The sequence below is a fragment of the Haematobia irritans genome, chromosome 1 (assembly GCF_050003625.1).
Source record: "Haematobia irritans isolate KBUSLIRL chromosome 1, ASM5000362v1, whole genome shotgun sequence".
Lineage (NCBI taxonomy): Eukaryota > Metazoa > Arthropoda > Insecta > Diptera > Muscidae > Haematobia > Haematobia irritans.
Window position 1 is genome coordinate 71,148,340 of NC_134397.1, and position 19,741 is coordinate 71,168,080.

The 19,741-nt window shown below is 36.8% G+C and overlaps 1 protein-coding gene across 2 annotated transcripts; it reads left to right on the top strand.

Moving 5' to 3' along the window:
* The first annotated feature begins 1,213 nt into the window (after positions 1-1,213).
* Sirt7 (sirtuin 7) lies at positions 1,214-18,933 on the top strand. Of its 2 annotated transcripts, XR_012717958.1 has the most exons (3): positions 1,214-1,768; positions 9,970-13,034; positions 17,826-18,933. XR_012717958.1 is itself a non-coding variant. In XM_075290720.1 (2 exons), exons 1-2 carry the CDS (start codon positions 1,580-1,582, stop codon positions 12,973-12,975), a joined length of 3,195 nt encoding a protein of 1,064 aa, XP_075146835.1. In that variant the 5' UTR covers positions 1,214-1,579; the 3' UTR covers positions 12,976-15,054. The 2 variants fall into 2 exon arrangements, 1 of the variants encoding a protein (XP_075146835.1); XM_075290720.1 differs by lacking the exon at positions 17,826-18,933 and having other exon boundaries at positions 9,970-15,054.
* Positions 18,934-19,741: the final 808 nt, after the last annotated feature.

Sequence of the window (19,741 nt, forward strand, 5' to 3'; positions counted from 1 at the left end):
AAATGAGCCTCATCGCTGAACAAAATTTGTCGATAAAAAAGCGGATTTTCTGCCAACTTTTCTAGGGCCCATTCACTGAAAATTCGACGTTGTGGCTCGTTAGTAAGTCTATTCATGATGAAATGTCAAAGCATACTGAGCATCTTTCTCTTTGACACCATGTCTGAAATCCCACGTGATCTGTCAAATACTAATGCATGAAAATCCTAACCTCAAAAGAATCACCCTTTAATTGCACTCATGCAATACTTTTTTGTAGTAACTTGGCGTGGTACAACTTCTCAATAGTTACGGCGCTTTTCCGACGAGTTTTGGATGTCGTATACGATTGTTTTCGAGGTGGTGGGGATTCTCAGAAGAGCCGTCAAATTCAAAACATGTTGGTAGGGTTTCGACTAATTTTGTTTTATAAAAAAACTTGGCAACAATATTGACCAAAAGTGCCAAAGAGTGTTTCGTTTAAGAGGGAGCTTTGCCATTCCAAAACTGAGGCGCTAGAGGTCTCTGCTAACATAATACCATGAAGTTTGTGTTGGTGTGGCTCTCAAATGTCTTGAACCGTAAAAACGTAATACAAAAAAGTGATGACAGTAAATTACAATAGAAAGTGTAGGTGAAAATGAATATGTATTATGACTTCTTGCATTTTTATGTTCTTCTTCCTGGAAAAATGGAGAAAGACGTCTAGACTTTAGATAATTTATAGATGTGCCGTCACTTTTATTAATTTTAAAGAAAAAATAATTTTTTAATTGTTGACTTGAACCATCCCCATATAAGTTATGTAGAAATTACAAACTATAACGTGGACATTTATTTTAAATTTTAGCGGCTAAACATGGTCAGTCATTTCATAATAAATTTAAACAAAAAACTATTAAGTAAATAAATCATCTGGCATAAAAAATGTTCATATTTTAGATAAAATTTGAAAATTGTGAAAACGAAAAACAAAGGGAGTTAAGAATTCCCCTATTCTCTTCATTTTCGGAAGTGTCAAGGTATGTTTGACATAAACGTGTCATCTATGTAAAATAATGTCATTTAATCTTCATTTTCGGAACTGTCAAAATATCTATGGGTAGTAACTAGTAGTAGGTAAAGGAACGCAGCTATTATATACAAAAACATGAGGGAACAAGAAAAAAATGTCACCAATACCCTTCACAATTAAATTGGCAACATTGGCTTCCGAATGGCCACTAGAGAAGGAACTAAGAATTGTTTTTGTTTGTTTATTTTGTGTTAATATTCAATTAAATCGTGAAAACTCAACAAAATAGAATTATTAATAAACTCGCTGAGCAAAATAAAACACCAATAATCATACATAATGAAGTGTGATCAAAAATAGCAAAAAATTCTTTTTATATAAGTAACGCGGAAGAAGAGGAAAAAACATCGCCGAAATAAAGTGAAATGTGTGTGGAAATAAACGCATCAGCTTCTCTCGTCACTATATTTATCAAATCATCGGAAGGGGGTTCATTTTAATGGTGCAAGAAAAGCCAGCTATTAAACCATTAAAAAAAAGTTGTTGATTAGCGGTCAAGCAAGTTGGTGTTCTCAAACTTGCATCATGAGGAGCAGTAATCGACTAAATAGGGCCTCAAGGGATATTGTGGAGTCATCACAGGATAATGAAATGCTTTTGCCCACCAAGGAGAAGTCTGCAAAAGAAGCTCTGCAGACGTATTTGACACGAGCAAAATTAAATCCGGCCAAAACAGATAATGACAAGAGACGTAAAAAGGATACAATTCGTAAAGTAATTATAACAATATTTGGATATCTAATACATTTTATTTATTTTGTTTTATTATTATTATTTTTTTGTGTAGATATATATACATATGAATGTAGATATGATGATTAGAGATCATACACACACACACACACAAATAGAGCCCATCCGTGCCGTCAGTCAAATTGATGTGGCTCGAATTGTGTATGTGGTGTACAGTACACTGTACTTTGTGTGAGCATTCCCTTTTGGTGGTAGTTGTTTGTTGCTGTTATTGGTAGTGCTTTTTGGGGGTGGGTGTGTTTGTGCACATGGAGTAAACTTGTTACAAATCAATGTGTTTTTACATTCTCCAATACCCTATTTGTTATTGTCCTATTTTCGTCCCAATGGTTACTAGGGATTCAAAAAGTTCCAACGTTGACAAAGACTGATTTAAAAGTTTGGAGCAACTGCAGTTTATGGGCCCCTCACCGAATTACTTAAAATTGATATATGTTGTGTCATTCGACGAGCTGATTCCAACAAAGTGACCCATACCCGGGAGAAGTACCCTGGTCTTGAGATATAGCCCTCCAAAGGGTCAATAAAAACTTGATATATCTCTTTTGTTTTTTGTCCAATCTAGACAAACTTGGTATCATATGAAAGCTTATTCAATGCACTTTTATACGCAATTTTTAACCCAATTTTTTGTAATTTTTGTTCTACATAGCTTGAAAGCCTAGTTTCTAGCCTTTCGATTGATGTACTACATGTCTTTATAGGTCCATTTTTAGCAAAGTTATTGAGCTTTTATTCTGAGTAGAAAAAAAATTGTTTTAGTACTGAAATAATTTTTGTATGTTGTAAGTATTAACCCAAGGGGGAAAAGTGGCCGGTCGGACAGAGTCCAAAGTGGGCTAACGTGGACCCAAGCGGGGAGAGTAGGCGGCCTTCGGCCGGGGTTTAAGATTTTCTCCTATGGACAGAGTCCAAAGTGGGCTAACTCAGGCCCAAGGGGGGAAAGTAAACGGCCTTCGGCCGGGGTTTAAGACTTTCTCCTATGGACGGGGTCCAAAGTGGGCTAACGCAGGCCCAAGGGGGGAATGTAGTCGGCCGGACAGAGTCCAAAATGGGATAACGTGGACCCAAGGGAGGAGAGTAGACGGCCTTCGGCCGGGCTTTAAGACTTTCTCCTATGGGCAGAGTCCAAAGTGGGCTAACGCAGGCCCAAGGGGGGAAATGTAGCCGGCCGGACAGAGTCCAAAATGGGCTAACGTGGACCCAAGGGGTCTTTCTCCTATGGACAGAGTCCAAAGTGGGCTTACGCTGACCCAAGGGGGGAAAGTAGCCGGCCTTTGGCCGGGGTTTACGACTTTCTCCTATGGACAGAGTCCAAAGTGGGCTAACGCAAACAAAAGGGGAGAAAATATTTAAGTAATAATAAATATTTTTTTCTACTCAGAATAAAAACTCCATAACTTTGCTAAAAGTGGACTTATAAAGACATGTTGTACATCAATCGAAAGGCCAGAATATAGGCTTTCAATCTATGTGTAGAAAATGGGTATAGTCGAAGATTATAATTATATTATATAACGAAAATAACAAAAAATTTGGGAAAAAGTTTTCTTTTTCGAACAATATAAAAGAATTTGAACAATATAAAAATCACAGACTGAAAAATATTAAGATTTAAATTTGAAGATAGTTAAAAGATGAAACAAAATTAAAATATAATTTACTTAGTTCGTATACCCAACTCAAAATGGTTCCCAACTTAGAATAATTTTAACTATGGATAATTATGTCTCACAATGTAAATCAATCTCCCAATTTTTCTTTGTGATCATCTAAAAGTTCAGTTTTAGCTCAACTTTCTTAAACTTTTAAATCTGGATATAGGTTCGGCTTATACGATTTGAAAATGTTACTGAGCCCTCTCTACTAAATCTAAACAGGACAGGCGAATATTATTGCGGGTTCTATAGAGTTCTGTGATGAAGACATTCTTGCTGGTAGATAATGACTGATAGCTTAGGTTAGGTTATAGAAGATGGCACCAATCCGTAGAACAGGAGTTCGTTGCCACGTAAACCAAATTAGTCCGTTGTGATTTATCATAGTTGCTTCCCTTTTCTTCATCATCCATTTTAATTGCGTTTTCAAACGAATTTTGTAGGTCTTTCATCCAGAAGCCTTGATGATGGTAAATATATTCTTCAGATTACAGTCATGAGTGCATTAAATAAGCTTTCATACGATACCAATTTTGTTCAGATAGGACAAAATATAAAGGAGATACATCCAGTTTTTTTTTACCCTTTCGAGGGCTATATCTCAAGACCCGGGTAATTCCCCCGGCTATGAGTCACTTCGTTTGAATCAGCTCACCGATTGACACAACATATATTAATTTTAAGCAATTCGGTGAGGGGCCCGTAAACTGCAGTTGGTCCTTCCTCTCTATGCGTTGTCATTAGAAATCCAGAGTTCTTACTACTTTTGTCGTCTTATATCAATTTGGTTTGCCCGCAGAGGTAACCCAACGACCTCTCCATGAATATTTTATTTTTGACATTGGCTCTGTAAATATATAAAGACATCGGAGGAAAAATGTCCGTAACGATGTTATCTTTAGAGAGCACATCTGCTCTTCACAATAAATACTACTGTCAGTGCCTTCTACCATTTTTGATCCATCCGTATAAACTGTCAGATCCACAAAATGTATGCTGTTTTCTGCTGACTGGTCGTCATATATTGCCCAACTGAAGCAACGATTTCTCTGTGCCTGCCTGCAATCTCCGTTTTCTAGGGAGTTCAAGCACTTCAGTCTCATGAATATTACCTCAGCTGTTTCCTGTTATGCATCTCAAGTGGACAAAATCCCATCAATACCTCCAAAGCTGCGATGGCCACATGCCCGGCTTGCATACATAGGGTCGTGGGTTCAAGCCCAGGTTCGACCAAACACTAACCAATTTTATACCTTACCTAAGGTCCGTCCGGTTTATTCTGTTGAATTTTTGATTCCGAGGGTTAGTAATGGTCCACCAGATGTGCCACCCATAGGTAGCTACTGGGCTTATAACTACCGTAAAAGGCCGATGAAAGAGGGAGGACTTCATTCCGCAACGTTCCCAAAACAGCTTTTGGTTCGTATACAGTAGTTTCGCGTATGTTTTCTTTAGACGAACATTTTATTTTGGAGTCTGAGAATCCCAATATCATTTCATGAAATGGTTGGTCTCTAACCCGATTGTTTTCCTTTCCCTAGTGAAGAGCACCAGCTCCGTTTTCTTTGGTTTAACACCCAAACTAAAGTTAGCCAGTCGCTTAGAATTCCTAAATTCTCATATTTGTGATCGTGTCCAAAAATTTGACTGACACCATTATAACAATATCATCCGCACACGCCACTATGCTGTCCTACGCTTCTCCCCAGATAAAATCCTCATCTTTGTAATGCTATTCTGTCTTAATAGCTATTATTCATTTTTATACCCACCACCATAGAATGGTGATGGGGGTATAATAAGTTTGTTATTCCGTTTGTAACACATCGAAATATCGATTTGCGACTATATAAAGTATATATATATATTCTTGATCAGAGACAAATTCTAAGACGACATAACCATGTCCGTCTGTCTGTCGGGATTTCTGTTGTAATCACGCTACAGCCTTCAATAATAAATCTATCTTGCTTAATTTGCACAAACTCATTTTTTGTCTTCAAGCAGGTCAAGTTCGAAGATGGGCTATATCGGTCCATGTTTTGGTATAGCCCCCACATAGACCGATCTCCCGATTTTACTTCTTGGGCTTCTAGAATCCGCAGTTTTTATCCAATTTGCCTGAAATTGGAAATCTTGAGGTATTCTAGGACCATAAAGGGGTGTGCCGAAAATGGTATCAGTCCATGGTTTGATATAGCCCCTATATAGACCGATCTCCCGATTTTACTTCTTGCGCTTATATGTTAGAATCCGTAGTTTTTATCCAATTTGCCTGAAATTGGAAATCTAGAGGTATTCTAGGACCATAAAGAGGTGTGCCGACAATTGTGATAAGCGGACCATATTTTGATATAGCTCCTATATAGACCGATCTCCCGATTTTACTTCTTGGGCTTCTAGAATCCGCAGTTTTTATCCAATTTTCTTGAAATTGGAAATCTGGGGGTATTCTAGGACCATAAAGAGGTGTGCCGAAAATGGTATCAGTCCATGGCTTGATATAGCCCCTATATAGACCGATCTCCCGATTTTACTTCTTGCGCTTCTATGTTAGAATCCGTAGTTTTTATCCAATTTGCCTGAAATTGAAAATTTAGTGGTATTCTAGGACCATAAAGAGGTGTGCCGACAATTGTGATTAGCGGACCATATTTTGATATAGCTCCTATATAGACCGATCACCCGATTTTACTTCTTGGGCTTCTAGAATCTGTAGTTTTTATCCAATTTGCCTGAAATTGAATATATAGAGGTATTCTAGGATCATAAAGAGGTGTGCCGAAAATAGTGAGCATCGGTTTTATTTTTTGATATAGCCCCCATATAGGCCGATCTCCCGATTTTATTTCTTGGGCTTCTAGAATCCGTAGTTTTTACCCAATGTTCCTGAAATTGGAAATTTAGAGGTATTTTAGGACCATAAAGAGGTGTGCCGAAAATGCTTATTGTAGGACCGTGCTTTGATATAGCCCCCATATAGACCGATTTCCCGATTTTACTTCTTGGGCTTCTAAAATCCGTAGTTTTTATCCAATTTACATGAAATTGGAAATCTAGAGGTATTCTAGGACCATAAAGATGTATGCCGAATATAGTGTGTATCGGTACAGCTTTTGATATAGCCCCTTATAAACCGGTCCTCCGATTTGGGGTCTAGATTCTTTTAACTACATTAAGATGTGCTGAAATTCACACAGTATTCAGCACATCTAATTGTTTTTGGCATAGCCCCCATTAGACCGATCTCCCGATTTATCTCCCAGGTCGCTGAAAATTGTAGTTTTTATCCGATTTGCCACAAATTGAAAATATACTGGCATTTTAGACCCACAAAAAGTGTGTATGATTTAGCTTTTATCTGTCCATTTGGTAAGGCTGTGGAAAATATCTGTCATCAAACCCCCCGAAATTTTCAAAGAAAATCTTTATATTTGATTCATGGTGGTGGGTATTTAAGATTCGGCCCGGCCGAACTTATTGCTGTATATACTTGTTATACCCTCCACCATAGGATGCGGGTATATTAACTTTGTTATTCCGTTTGTAACACATCGAAATATTGCTCTAAGACCCCATAAAGTATATTCTGGGTCGTGGTGAAATTCTGAGTCGATCTGAGCATGTCCGTCCGTCCGTCCGTCTGTTGAAATGACGCTAACTTCCGAACCAAACAAGCTGTCGAGTTGAAACTTGGCACAAGTAGTTGTTATTGATGTAGGTCGGATGGTATTGCAATTGGGCCTATCGGTCCACTTTTACGTATAGCCCCCATATAAACGGACCCCCAAATTTATCTTGCCGATCCTCTAAGAGAAGTAAATTTCATCCGATCCGGCTGAAATTTTGTACATGGTGTTGGTATATGGTCTCTAACAACCATGCAAAAATTGGTCCACATCGGTCCATAATTATATATAGCCCCCATATAAACCGATCCCCAGATTTGGCTTGCGGAGCCTAAAAGAGAAGCAAATTTCATCCGATCCGGCTGAAATTTGGTACATGGAGTTGGTATATGGTCTCTAACAACCATGAAAAAATTGGTTCACATCGATTCATCCATAATTATATATAGCCCCCATATAAACCGATCCCCAGAGTTGGCTTGCGGAGCCTCAAAGAGAAGAAAATTTCATCCGATCCGGCTAAAATTTGGTACATGATGTTGGTATATGGTCTCTAACAACCATGGACAAATTGGTCCATATCGGTCCTTAATTATATATAGCCCCCATATAAACCGATCCCCAGATTTGGCTTGTGGAGCCTCTAAGAGAAGCATATTTCATCCGATCCGGCTGAAATTTGGTACATGGTGTTGGTATATGCTCTCTAACAACCATGAAAAAATTGGTTCACATCGGTCTATAATTATATATAGCCCCCATATAAACCGATCCCCAGATTTGGCTTGCGGAGCCTCAAAGAGAAGAAAATTTCATCCGATCCGGCGGAAATTTGGTACATGATGTTGGTATATGGTCTCTAACAACCATGGACAAATTGGTCCATATCGGTCCTTAATTATATATAGCCCCCATATAAAGGGACCCTCAGATTTGGCTTGTGGAGCCTCTAACAGAAGCATATTTCATCCGATCCGGCTGAAATTTGGTACATGGTGTTGGTATATGGTCTCTAAAAGCCATGAAAAAATTGGTTCACATCGGTCCATAATTATATATAGCCCCCATATAAACCGATCCCCAGATTTGGCTTGCGGAGCCTCAAAGAGAAGAAAATTTCATCCGATCCGGCTGAAATTTGGTACATGATGTTGGTATATGGTCTCTAACAACCATGGACAAATTGGTCCATATCGGTCCTTAATTATATATAGCCCCCATATAAACCGATCCCCAGATTTGGCTTGTGGAGCCTCTAAGAGAAGCATATTTCATCCGATCCGGCTGAAATTTGGTACATGGTGTTGGTATATGGTCTCTAACAACCATGAAAAAATTGGTTCACATCGGTCTATAATTATATATAGCCCCCATATAAACCGATCCCCAGATTTGGCTTGCGGAGCCTCAAAGAGAAGAAAATTTCATCCGATCCGGTGGAAATTTGGTACATGATGTTGGTATATGGTCTCTAACAACCATGGACAAATTGGTCCATATCGGTCCTTAATTATATATAGCCCCCATATAAAGGGACCCTCAGATTTGGCTTGTGGAGCCTCTAACAGAAGCATATTTCATCCGATCCGGCTGAAATTTGGTACATGGTGTTGGTATATGGTCTCTAAAAGCCATGAAAAAATTGGTTCACATCGGTCCATAATTATGTATAGCCCCCATATAAACCGATCCCCAGATTTGGCTTGCGGAGCCTCAAAGAGAAGAAAATTTCATCCGATCCGGCAGAAATTTGGTACATGATGTTGGTATATGGTCTCTAACAACCATGCAAAAATTGGTCCACATCGGTCCATATTTATATATAGACCCCATATAAACCGATCTCCAGATTTGGCTTGCGAAGCCACAAAGAGGAGCAAATTGCATCCGATCCGGCTGAAATTTGGTACAAGGTATTGGTATATGGTATCTAACAACCGTGCAAAAATTGGTCCACATCGGTCTATAATTATATATAGCCCCCATATAAACCGATCCCCAGATTTGACCTCCGGTGCCCCGTAAAGAGCAAAATTCAACCGATTCGGTTGAAATTTGGTACGCGGTGTTAATATATGGCCTCAAACACCCATGCAAAAATTGGTCGAAATCGGTCAATAATTATATATAGCCCCCATATAAACCGATCCCCAGAGTTGACCTCCGGAGCCCCTTGGAAGAGCAAAATTCATCCGATTCGGTTGAAATTTGGTACGTGATGTTAGTATATGATATTTAACAACCATGCCAAAAGTGGTCCATATCAGTCCATAATCATATATAGCCCCCATATAAACCGATCCCGAGATTTGGTATTGGAGCCTCTTGGAGGAGCAAATTTCATCCGAGTCAGTTGAAATTTAGTACATTGTGCTAGTATATGGCCGTTAACAACCATACCTAACTAGGTTCATGTCGGTCTATAGTTATATATAGCCCTCAGATAAATATAAGCGACCCCCATATTTCAATTCTGGCTCTCCACGTACCGTGCAAAAGTCCATATCGATTCGTATTTATTTGTAGACTTACCTATACATAACTTTTTTGTCTAATATATACCACGTATAGACTAACTCACAATTTAGAAAACCGTGTTAAGAGGTTTTAAGATACCACAACCCGAGTAATTCAATTGTGGATGACAGTCTTTGGTAGAAGTTTCTACACAATCCATGGTGGAGGGTACATAAGATTCGGCCTGGCCGAACTTACGGCCGTATATACTTGTTTATTTGTTAATTTTGACTTGAGTCCCTACGAAAAGAATGCAAATTATTATAAAATCTTTTTAAGAGCCAAATTATAAAATTTCAATTTTTTAGATGATATTACGTGTACAATCTATATAAAAATATTGGTTTGTTCTTTTCAGATATACACCATATATAGAAAATGTGAGTCAATGCATACACCTGAAGAACGCCGGCTTCTTGAAAAACATCCGGAAATAGTGAAACAGGTGAAGAAACGTAAAGAACGTGTACAAATCTACAAGGACCGTGTAACGGAGAAGGAAGACGAAATAGAAGTTATTGAGGCCAAAATCGAAGAATTGGCCAGTATCATTTTACAAGCCAAACACTTAGTCTGCTATACGGGAGCTGGTATAAGTACATCGGCTTTAATACCCGACTACAGGGGTAGCAAAGGTATATGGACCCTACTAAAAAAGGGTGAAGAGATAGGAGAACATGATTTATCTGCAGCTAATCCCACATACACCCATATGGCTCTGTATGAGCTGCATCGAAGAGGTATTTTACGCTATGTTGTATCGCAAAATTGCGATGGTTTACATTTAAGATCAGGTCTACCACGTAGCTCACTATCAGAGATACACGGTAATATGTACATTGAAGTATGTAAACATTGTAAGCCTAATTCTGTATATTGGAGACTATTCGACACCACCGAAATGACAGCACGATATTGCCACAAAACCAATAGGCTTTGTCACAAATGTTCGGAGCCATTGTGCGATACAATTGTCCACTTTGGGGAACGGGGAAATCTAAAATGGCCTCTAAATTGGAGTGGTGCCTGTCATCATGCAGAAAAGGCTGATGTTATACTATGCTTGGGTTCTAGTCTAAAGGTCCTTAAGAAATACACATGGCTTTGGCAAATGGACAAACCGGCTAGGCAAAGAGCCAAAATATGCATAGTTAACCTACAATGGACTCCGAAGGATACATTGGCCCAAGTGAAAATCAACGGTAAATGTGATCGTGTAATGAGACTTCTTATGAATGAATTAAAGATTCCCGTGCCCGTGTACTCCAAGGAAAAAGATCCAATATTTGCTCATGCCACATTGTTGATGCCAGAAGAATTGCATACACTTACACAGCCTCTATTGAAGCAGAATAATGATGGCGAAAAGGATGAGACCCAATCGAGTTCAGCTACCACGGCTGCCGAAGAAACTCAAGATTCAGCAATGAGCTGCGATAGCTCGGGAACAGGTACAGGGACTACTGAGTATCGCATAGGAAAAGGACCACGTATTCGAACACCTCTAAAGCAAATGGGAACACGTATCAAAACCAATCTGGAGTTGAAAAATAAAGTCAAACAAGAATTGAAATTGGATCCGGCTGATGGAGAAGAAATTAAAAAAGAGAATTTGGATAAAAGGCTAAAGCTTGAGTCGACGCCACAGAAATTTTCTAATGATTTTACCGGGATATTAAAACAGCAAACAGCATCCAATGAAATTGAATCGTCTGTAAATTCGCAAAGAGACATTGAAACTAAATTTGGAGACGATTTAAAACTTAAAGAAATTGTTTCTAAAATAGCCATGAATAATACGCAAATTACAGCCGCACGAGGAAACCTACAAATTAAGACAGAAACTAAAGTAAATGGTAATATTGAGGAAAATGAAAAGAAGCCGAATGGCGTCATTGTGGAGGACTTTAAGGACTCTTGCAAAGCTGAGCCATTTGTACCGAAAATAGAACCGGATCTTATCAATGGTCTTAGAAGTAAAGGCTTTTCTATTGAAATTTCCCGAAATAATCACTCAAGGCCCGATGTGGCTTCACTAAATTCACAAAATAAACAAAAGCTAACATTAAATTCCCCTACAATGCCCAAACTTATAGCTAGTCCAAAAAAAGAAATCAAAATCGAATTAAATACAGAGGCCTTGGCGAATCTGCCCATGAAGCTGGAACCAAATACTGAAGTTTTGGCAGAAATAGCCCAATTGCATAAGAGTGAGCAAATGTTGATAAAACAGGCAACCGAGTTGACAAAAAACGCTGAAGAATTTTTGGAAAAACTGGAAAATCAAATGGGTATCAAAAATACATCCATACACCCGCAGGAACCACCAAAATTGTCATTGGTTCAAAATGATAATGGCCTTGTTAGGGGTTACAATGGTTTGAAAACAACAACAACGACGACGACAATACCACCCACCCCAGCTATGAAATCGGAAACTCTTAGTACCGCCCCGCCATTAACAAAGCTACAGCCTACAACCCCACCTATGGCTGCTCCAAATAATTTTCCTTTGCACATTTTGAAAAAATTACCAAAATGTATACAGGTGCAGTTCAAAACAGACGATGGCCTAGAATCGGTTCCATTCAATGGCTTGAAGAATACCGAGAAAAATAAAAAAGTTCTTCCTTCTCCACTAAGTATAAGCGTAAAAAATGAGCCTCCTCCTTTGGCACCTTTACTCAAGACACCGCCTACAGCCACACCAACCTCACACAAAAACACGGTAAAATCCAATCAAACTATGGTTAGCCTAATGGATGAGGAAACATTGTCGGCCGATGAAAAGTCAACTGATGAGGTTGAGGAACACCTGGAATCACAAATGGATATTCTAAAGAATATGTCTTTGTCATCGCCAAAAAAAGATGGAGGGGTGAGCACAATCTTTGGTCAGCCTACTAAAAGGAATGGTTTAATTGGAAAATTGCCTCTTTGGTATGATGTCAAATATGCCTATTCGGGACTTCATAGCATAGTTTTTCCACCACCTGATGATCAAGATATTTGGAATTTTCAAATTATACCAAACTTTGCCATGAATCGTTCAGCAGCTAGATGTGATTTTTGTTTCGATCAATATGCCGAATTCGAATGTCTGTTCTACAAAAAATTCCATTTGAATGAAAGAAAACACAAGAAACGTGCGCGCAATGGTCGTTTTGTACTTTGTGATTGTTGTTCATATACCGATGACAATGATGACGATGATTACGATGAGAATATATCATTGGCTTATATTGCTGCCGCTGAATTGGCCAAAAGACAAATGCATTTGAACAATACATTTCCACGTAAATTGGCGAGAACTCAAGCCGGTTGGTATGGCAAGGGTTATAAGAAAAATCGACGAAGAAAATAGTTTCTAAACAAATAGTGTGTAGCACATACATATAAATCTATAAATAAGAGAGCTTTTAAGTAAGTATAAGTAAGTCTACTAAATAGATATGAAATTCTTTTTCGTATTTTTAACAACTTCGGAAAAAAGTTTGACCCCATTTCCTTTATCAATGGTGATGTGTGCGTACTTACACATACGAGTAACATACAGTAACTCTAACAGCCGATTCACATTAGGCTCGAAATCTAGCAAAAGAGGATTTGAAATCTCTTTTTTATAAGGCGAATGACAGTTGATACCTAGTTAAGGTGGATTTTGGAAGTGTAATGTGAATGAGGTATAAAAATAAATTGGGACAATGTATTACTACATACTATGGGAAATTTAAATTTATTTTCGAAATTTTACAATTGTTACAATTTAACCAGGGCATGTTATTGATGGTACCAAGGTATATTAAGAAAAGTACTTTCAGTATTACTGCCATATTGCCACAAATTGAAACAAGTGGGAAATTTAAAACAGAGAAAATCTGGAAATTTCGGTGATTCGAATTATGAGGAAATATGTTACGGTTCGCAAGAATAATTGAAGTAATTCCTACCAATAATTATGAGGACAAATTTTTAATCATTTTTTTGTCATCAGTTTAAAGCAAATGGAATATTTAAAATTTAATGAAAGTATATATATAATCATAGTTTGAAGATTACAAACACTTAAAACCCCCTTTTCCTATGCCAAAGTCATTAATAAAAAAATATATTTGAATATTAACAAATACTGACTATCAAAATTTTGCCTGCAATGAAACAATTGTTTTTAGCTGATACCTGGAAAATACCTTTCTAAATATGCCTCGGGTAATACCATGGTACAATGATATATAAGGGCCAGTTCGAAACCGAAACTGTTTGCTAGGATTGTTAAAAGTTTGATGTAAATCGAGATGAATATAATCTCATTTCTTCAAAAATTTTGACATTTACGACATCACATGGTTAGTCATGTTTTGATGTTATCTCAAAACAAATAAAAATTATTTAAATTTTTTATGTTTTTGGTATTTTTTCTATCTTTATCTTCATGTAAAAGTTTTTCTGTTTATTTGTTGAAGAAATAAGTCCAACAAACTAGCAATTTTTTCTCACCATACTAAAATGGATATCTCGCCATATTAAAAGGTTGCGGTTTCAAACAAACAAATAGAAAAATAGTTCAGAACAATGCCTGTAAAAAGTAAATTAAAAAAAAAACTAAAAAAAAATATTTATATGAATTCAAATTTTTATGAATGGTATGGAAATACATTTTGAGTGAAAAATATTTAATTGTGTGGAAGATTTTCGGTAATTTTCATACTTTACCTGCCTGTAACACCGACATTTACATTTATACACTTTTCGTTGTATTTAAATTATTTCCGAATTGAATCAATTTACTACCACCATGGTACAATGCATCAAACAAATATTTTTGTATTTGTTCATTAACCTCTTACATTATTCTGTGCTGCTTTTATATTTTTTGTATCAGGGGCCAAATCACCGCAGGCGAAATCGAGTACTTCGTCATCGTAATGTAGTTTACGTGGATTACCGCAGTCGTTATCGAATTGTTTCTACTCGAAGTTGAACACGACAGGTAGCATGCTATCGAAAACGAAGAACGTAGTGATTTTTAAGCGGAAAAAGGTGAAAAAACAAGAAGTGGGTGAAAATGTAAATATTATTCTATTTTGGCAAAATATATTTTAAAAATATAATATTAGTTGCCTTTAGGGAAACGGATAAAAGAAAGGAATGCTAAGTAGCCGCTTAAAATAATTTATTTTTTCAAGAACATATTTAAAGCTTCTTTTGGCAGACGAAAACGTCTTTTAAATCTATGGATGTTAAAAGCACAATTAGTTAAAAGCACTCACTTCAAAATATAATCACTTACTCTACTTCAGGCAATGCTAAAGGACGAATATTTTTCCTTATTAATGCCACTTTGTACTCATCCTCTGTATCCGATTCATAATAAAATTCATAATTTCTCAGAAATATATTTTGATCACAATAACTTTTTTTTTAAATTCTCTTTCGCTTCCAATTTCTTATCATCATATGTTTACAGCAATATAAAAAAAAGTAGTAGACAAAATAAATTACGATCGAATGCGGTGATCCAAAAATTTACTGCGATCGAAATGTTTCTTTATACGAAACAGAACTCGATGACGAATGCGGTGATTTGACCCCAGTTTTGGGCTAGTGATGTTATCTTATAAGTAATTGTACCATGTTCAATTTTCCCACCAAACTTGTAAATTAAAAATACAAAAATATACATAAAGACAATTACATATTTATACAATTTTAATTAACGAAAAATTTCCAACGCATTGATTTCATAAAATTTTGTCTTTTAAAATGAATAGATTTCAAAAAATAACTAGACATACAAAAGTCGAAACACAGCCTATCGATTAATTGGTTTTTTTCGAATTCGAATTTTTATAATCGGAAGTCGTAATTGCAAAAGTCGACATTTTCAAATTTTTAAAAAGTCGAAAGTAGTCTTTACTAAATTTAAAAATAAAGTCGAATGACGACTTTCTGCTTTTCATTACAATCCGTAATTTTTATCCATGCATAATTCGAAATTTAATCCTCTAATGCCCCAATTTTTTTGCCAGCTGTTTAAATTTTCAATGTTAACGACACGAAAGCAAGAAAAGTAAACAAGAAAAATGTATACGGTAAAATTCAGTATATGCCGCAAAGCCTCTTGAACAGTTTCAACTAATAGCGATTTCGATTGGGAAAAAAGGTGCAACATTCTCGAAATTGGTAGCAAAATATGAAGGACACTGTGATAGATTTTGGATCCTGTATCTCTCACAATATTAGGAATAAACAATAACTTTGGAATGACGCTATCATTTGGTCGAAAATGCAATGAGGAAAAAAGTAGGGTAACACCAAGGCAACATATTTTTTGTGAATCGAAAACGCCATAAGATTTCTTTTTATTTTACCCATTTTTGTTGTCTTAAGGTGTGTTTTACTATCCCAGCAAGAAATACTTCAGCATTATCTTGAGTATAGTATTGTTGGCGTGAAGGAAAACACCACTACCTTCCATGCATCTATACTGCATGAATTGGTTGCAATAACGTAAACGAATGATCATAAACCAGTTTGATTTCTCGTTTACGCTATTGCCACCGATTCATGCAGTGTGGAGGCACTGCCTACTTTATTGTATACCAAAAAGCGCAACTAAACTGGGCTCAAGATTATATATCACTTCTGAGCAATATTTCTATTAAAATGAGCAATTATATCAGAGCTATATAGAAGATGCTCTAAATCGGGACATCGTCCATAAAAATCAGCGATGATTCGGTTGTTTTGTAGCCAGTTGGCACTGCCTCTCTCCCTTGCAATCCTGCTGAAATAGTGCTCCATTTTTTGCTGGGAGTATAGCATTGTTGGCGTGAAGGAAAACAGCATTACCTTTCATGCATCTATACTGCATGAATTGGTTGCAATAACGTAAACGAATGATCATAAACCAGTTTGATTACTCGTTTATTTAAGCTATTGCCACCGATTCATGCAGTGTGGAGGCACTGTCTACTTTATTGTATACCAAAAAGCGCAACTAAACTCTTACTGCTGAGGTATTTTTTGCATGAATTGGTTGCAATAACGTAAACGAATGATCATAAACCAGTTTGATTTCTCGATTACGCTATTGCCACCGATTCATGTTGTGTGGAGGCACTACCTACTTTATTGTATACCAAAAAGCGCAACTAAACTCTTACTGCTGAAGTATTTTTTGCTGGGTAGTAAGCTTTTATAAAAGTGCTCCAGTTTTTGCTGGGAGTATAGCATTGTTGGCGTGAACGAAAACAACACTACCTTCCATGCATCTATACTTCATGAATTGGTTGCAATAACGTAAACGAATGATCATAAACCAGTTTGATTTCTCGTTTATTTACGCTATTGCCACCGATTCATGCAGTGTGGAGGCACTGCCTACTTTATTGTATACCAAAAAGCGCAACTAAACTCTTACTGCTGAGGTATTTTTTGCATGAATTGGTTGCAATAACGTAAACGAATGATCATAAACCAGTTTGATTTCTTGTTTACGCTATTGCCACCGATTCATGTTGTGTGGAGGCACTGCCTACTTTATTGTATACCAAAAAGCGCAACTAAACTCTTACTGCTGAAGTATTTTTTGCTGGGTAGTAAGCTTTTATAAAAGCTTCCTTATTAAATTAAGACCGACTAAAGGCGGGCTTGGGCTTTAGAGGGTTAAATATATACACTCAAATCTAGGAATTGTGACACTAAAACATAGGATTGGAAAATAGTCGGTGTCTCTGCATTTGATGTAGTCGAAACCATTTAACCCTGGAAAGTCATCCTTATTTTTTGTACACTAACGTCATCCTTCGTCATTTTGACTACGGCTTATTTCAAGACGTTATAACATGAATCGTGATCAAAGATGAGAACCAAAATTGTGTTTATTTCCTTATTCAATTTGTTTTTATTTAGTATCAAGCAAAAATTTGTAAAATTGTTGAATTAGTCTAGCTTAAATTTATCATTTCCCAATTGACTAAAATGCATTTTAGATCGAAAATGAAATTACGCGTCGTCATTTTGACGAAGGATGACAGTCCAGGGTTAAGAGCTGTATGCAGCTCAATTCAATTAACTGGAAGGACATTATATCCGAATGCGATTTGCATGACATCCATCTCTATGAATATCAGCTTTAAACATTTTTGGCATTTTTGCCCGTATTTCACGATTTGTCAGTTTATGTGCATTAATCCATTTATATCTCTGTAGGCCTGCCGACCATTGAACCGCGTTAAATCCAACATAATATCCTAGGTTGTTATATCAGACGAATGTGAAACAATTCAACGATCTGGATTTTCACCGAAATTTATTCACTAACTAGCATAAGTCATGGTTAAAGATGATATATATGTCGACATTGGATGCATATCCGATAAATTATGGGTTTAATACATCTAAAAGGCTTTTGATTTGCAATATTGTGAATTTGTTGGTGATTTATTCCACCCAACTGATTGCTGATAATTTCGAAAAACACCGTGGAATTCAGAACACCAAATTTCCTGGTTCGAGGATTTGCCGTGAATAGATTTGTAGTGAAATACTAGTAGATACTAGAACATGGGTGGATCTCTGATATAAGGTAGTTAATTCGCCATAAATGTGGGCTTATAAAGTCTTTTTTTTTCATTATTTAAAAATAAAATCAGTTGGTCTCACTCTATCTTGTGAAAAAAAAAACAATTTACATGCTGATAAAACATTTATGCAATAGCAAAGATTATGTGACAATCTTTATCGTAATGACTTAATGTGCGAGGGTGGCCATATAAGTACATAGCCTACAAAAAAGAACACTTTAAATCTATTTCTAAGTTGTAACTTAAATCGTACAATTTGGCCGATTCAAAGTGAAATTGGACCATAAAAACAACCCGGTGTCTGAAAACACAGTGTCCGATGTGTATAACATCCTCAGAATTCCTGAAAACGGTTACCGTCACATTTGCCTTCTTCAGCAGTCCGCTGTTTCAATTTTTCTTTGGTTATGAAACCACATAGAAAATCAATCAGATTTAAACAACTTCAATCCTTGTTCTAAAATATTGCCATGGTGAGTAAATTAGCCAAACATTGATCCCGAAAGCTTCCGTATGCCCACATCGTTATGATAATGCGATCATCGATTATATAGACAAAATCTAATAGCTAGTATTCCAATTCGAGATCCCCGATTTTTCTTACCGCGCTAAACCGTTTTCATGTCATATTGATATGACTCATCAAAAGCCAATTTTGACAGCGGTTATCTTACGCCCAGAAGATATATGGTATACCTTCTTCTGTTTTTACCTTATCTTCACACGAGGTAAAATTAATACGATTTCCATTTGCCCGAATGTGTGTATTGGTAGCAAGACCTTGCTTAATTTGAGAAATTTGACGAATTCAGCGGAACCGGACCAATAAATTGGCATGAAAAAGTCTCGATATCGTTTTATGCTTCTGCAGATAGTAGATGTAATTAAAATACTGAAAATCCCAGAAAGGGGTAACCATCACACTTCGATCGATTCGATAGACTTTGCCTTTTTCCAGTCCGCGGTTTCAATTGTTGCTTGGTCTCGGCTGTATCCCAGTGGATTCGAAATCAATCCCGTAGAAATACTCATATGGTTAGTTGAATGCTTTCTTATGCCCAGAGTTTCTGGGAGAATATGACACATTTTGGCCTTTTTATATCGAAAAAATTTTAATCGTCATTATGTCAATACGAAATCCTTGGCTTTTCATACATTTTCCACCGGGTCATCCTGGTATGGCTCTTCAAAAGCCAATTTTTTTGACAGTGGATAGTGTAGGAAAATATTCACCTCTTCATGTCTGGATGTTTTGATTGCCGTTATGTCACTAATAATTGCACTAGCAAATAATTATTACCATTTGAACAATTTATGCATTAAAAAAAGAGGAATTTCACTTATTTTTCGTCTACGTATTTAATCAGCTAATGCCAATGTCGCGCAATTTTGTAAAGGGCGGTTAAAATTTCAAGGGCCGATGTTGATTTTGAATAAAACACAAACTATTTAGGAAATTATTGTAATTTTATTTTATTATGATATATTGGTATTACTCCATTATGTATGGAACAAAATACCGGCCAAATGGGCTCCGCGACC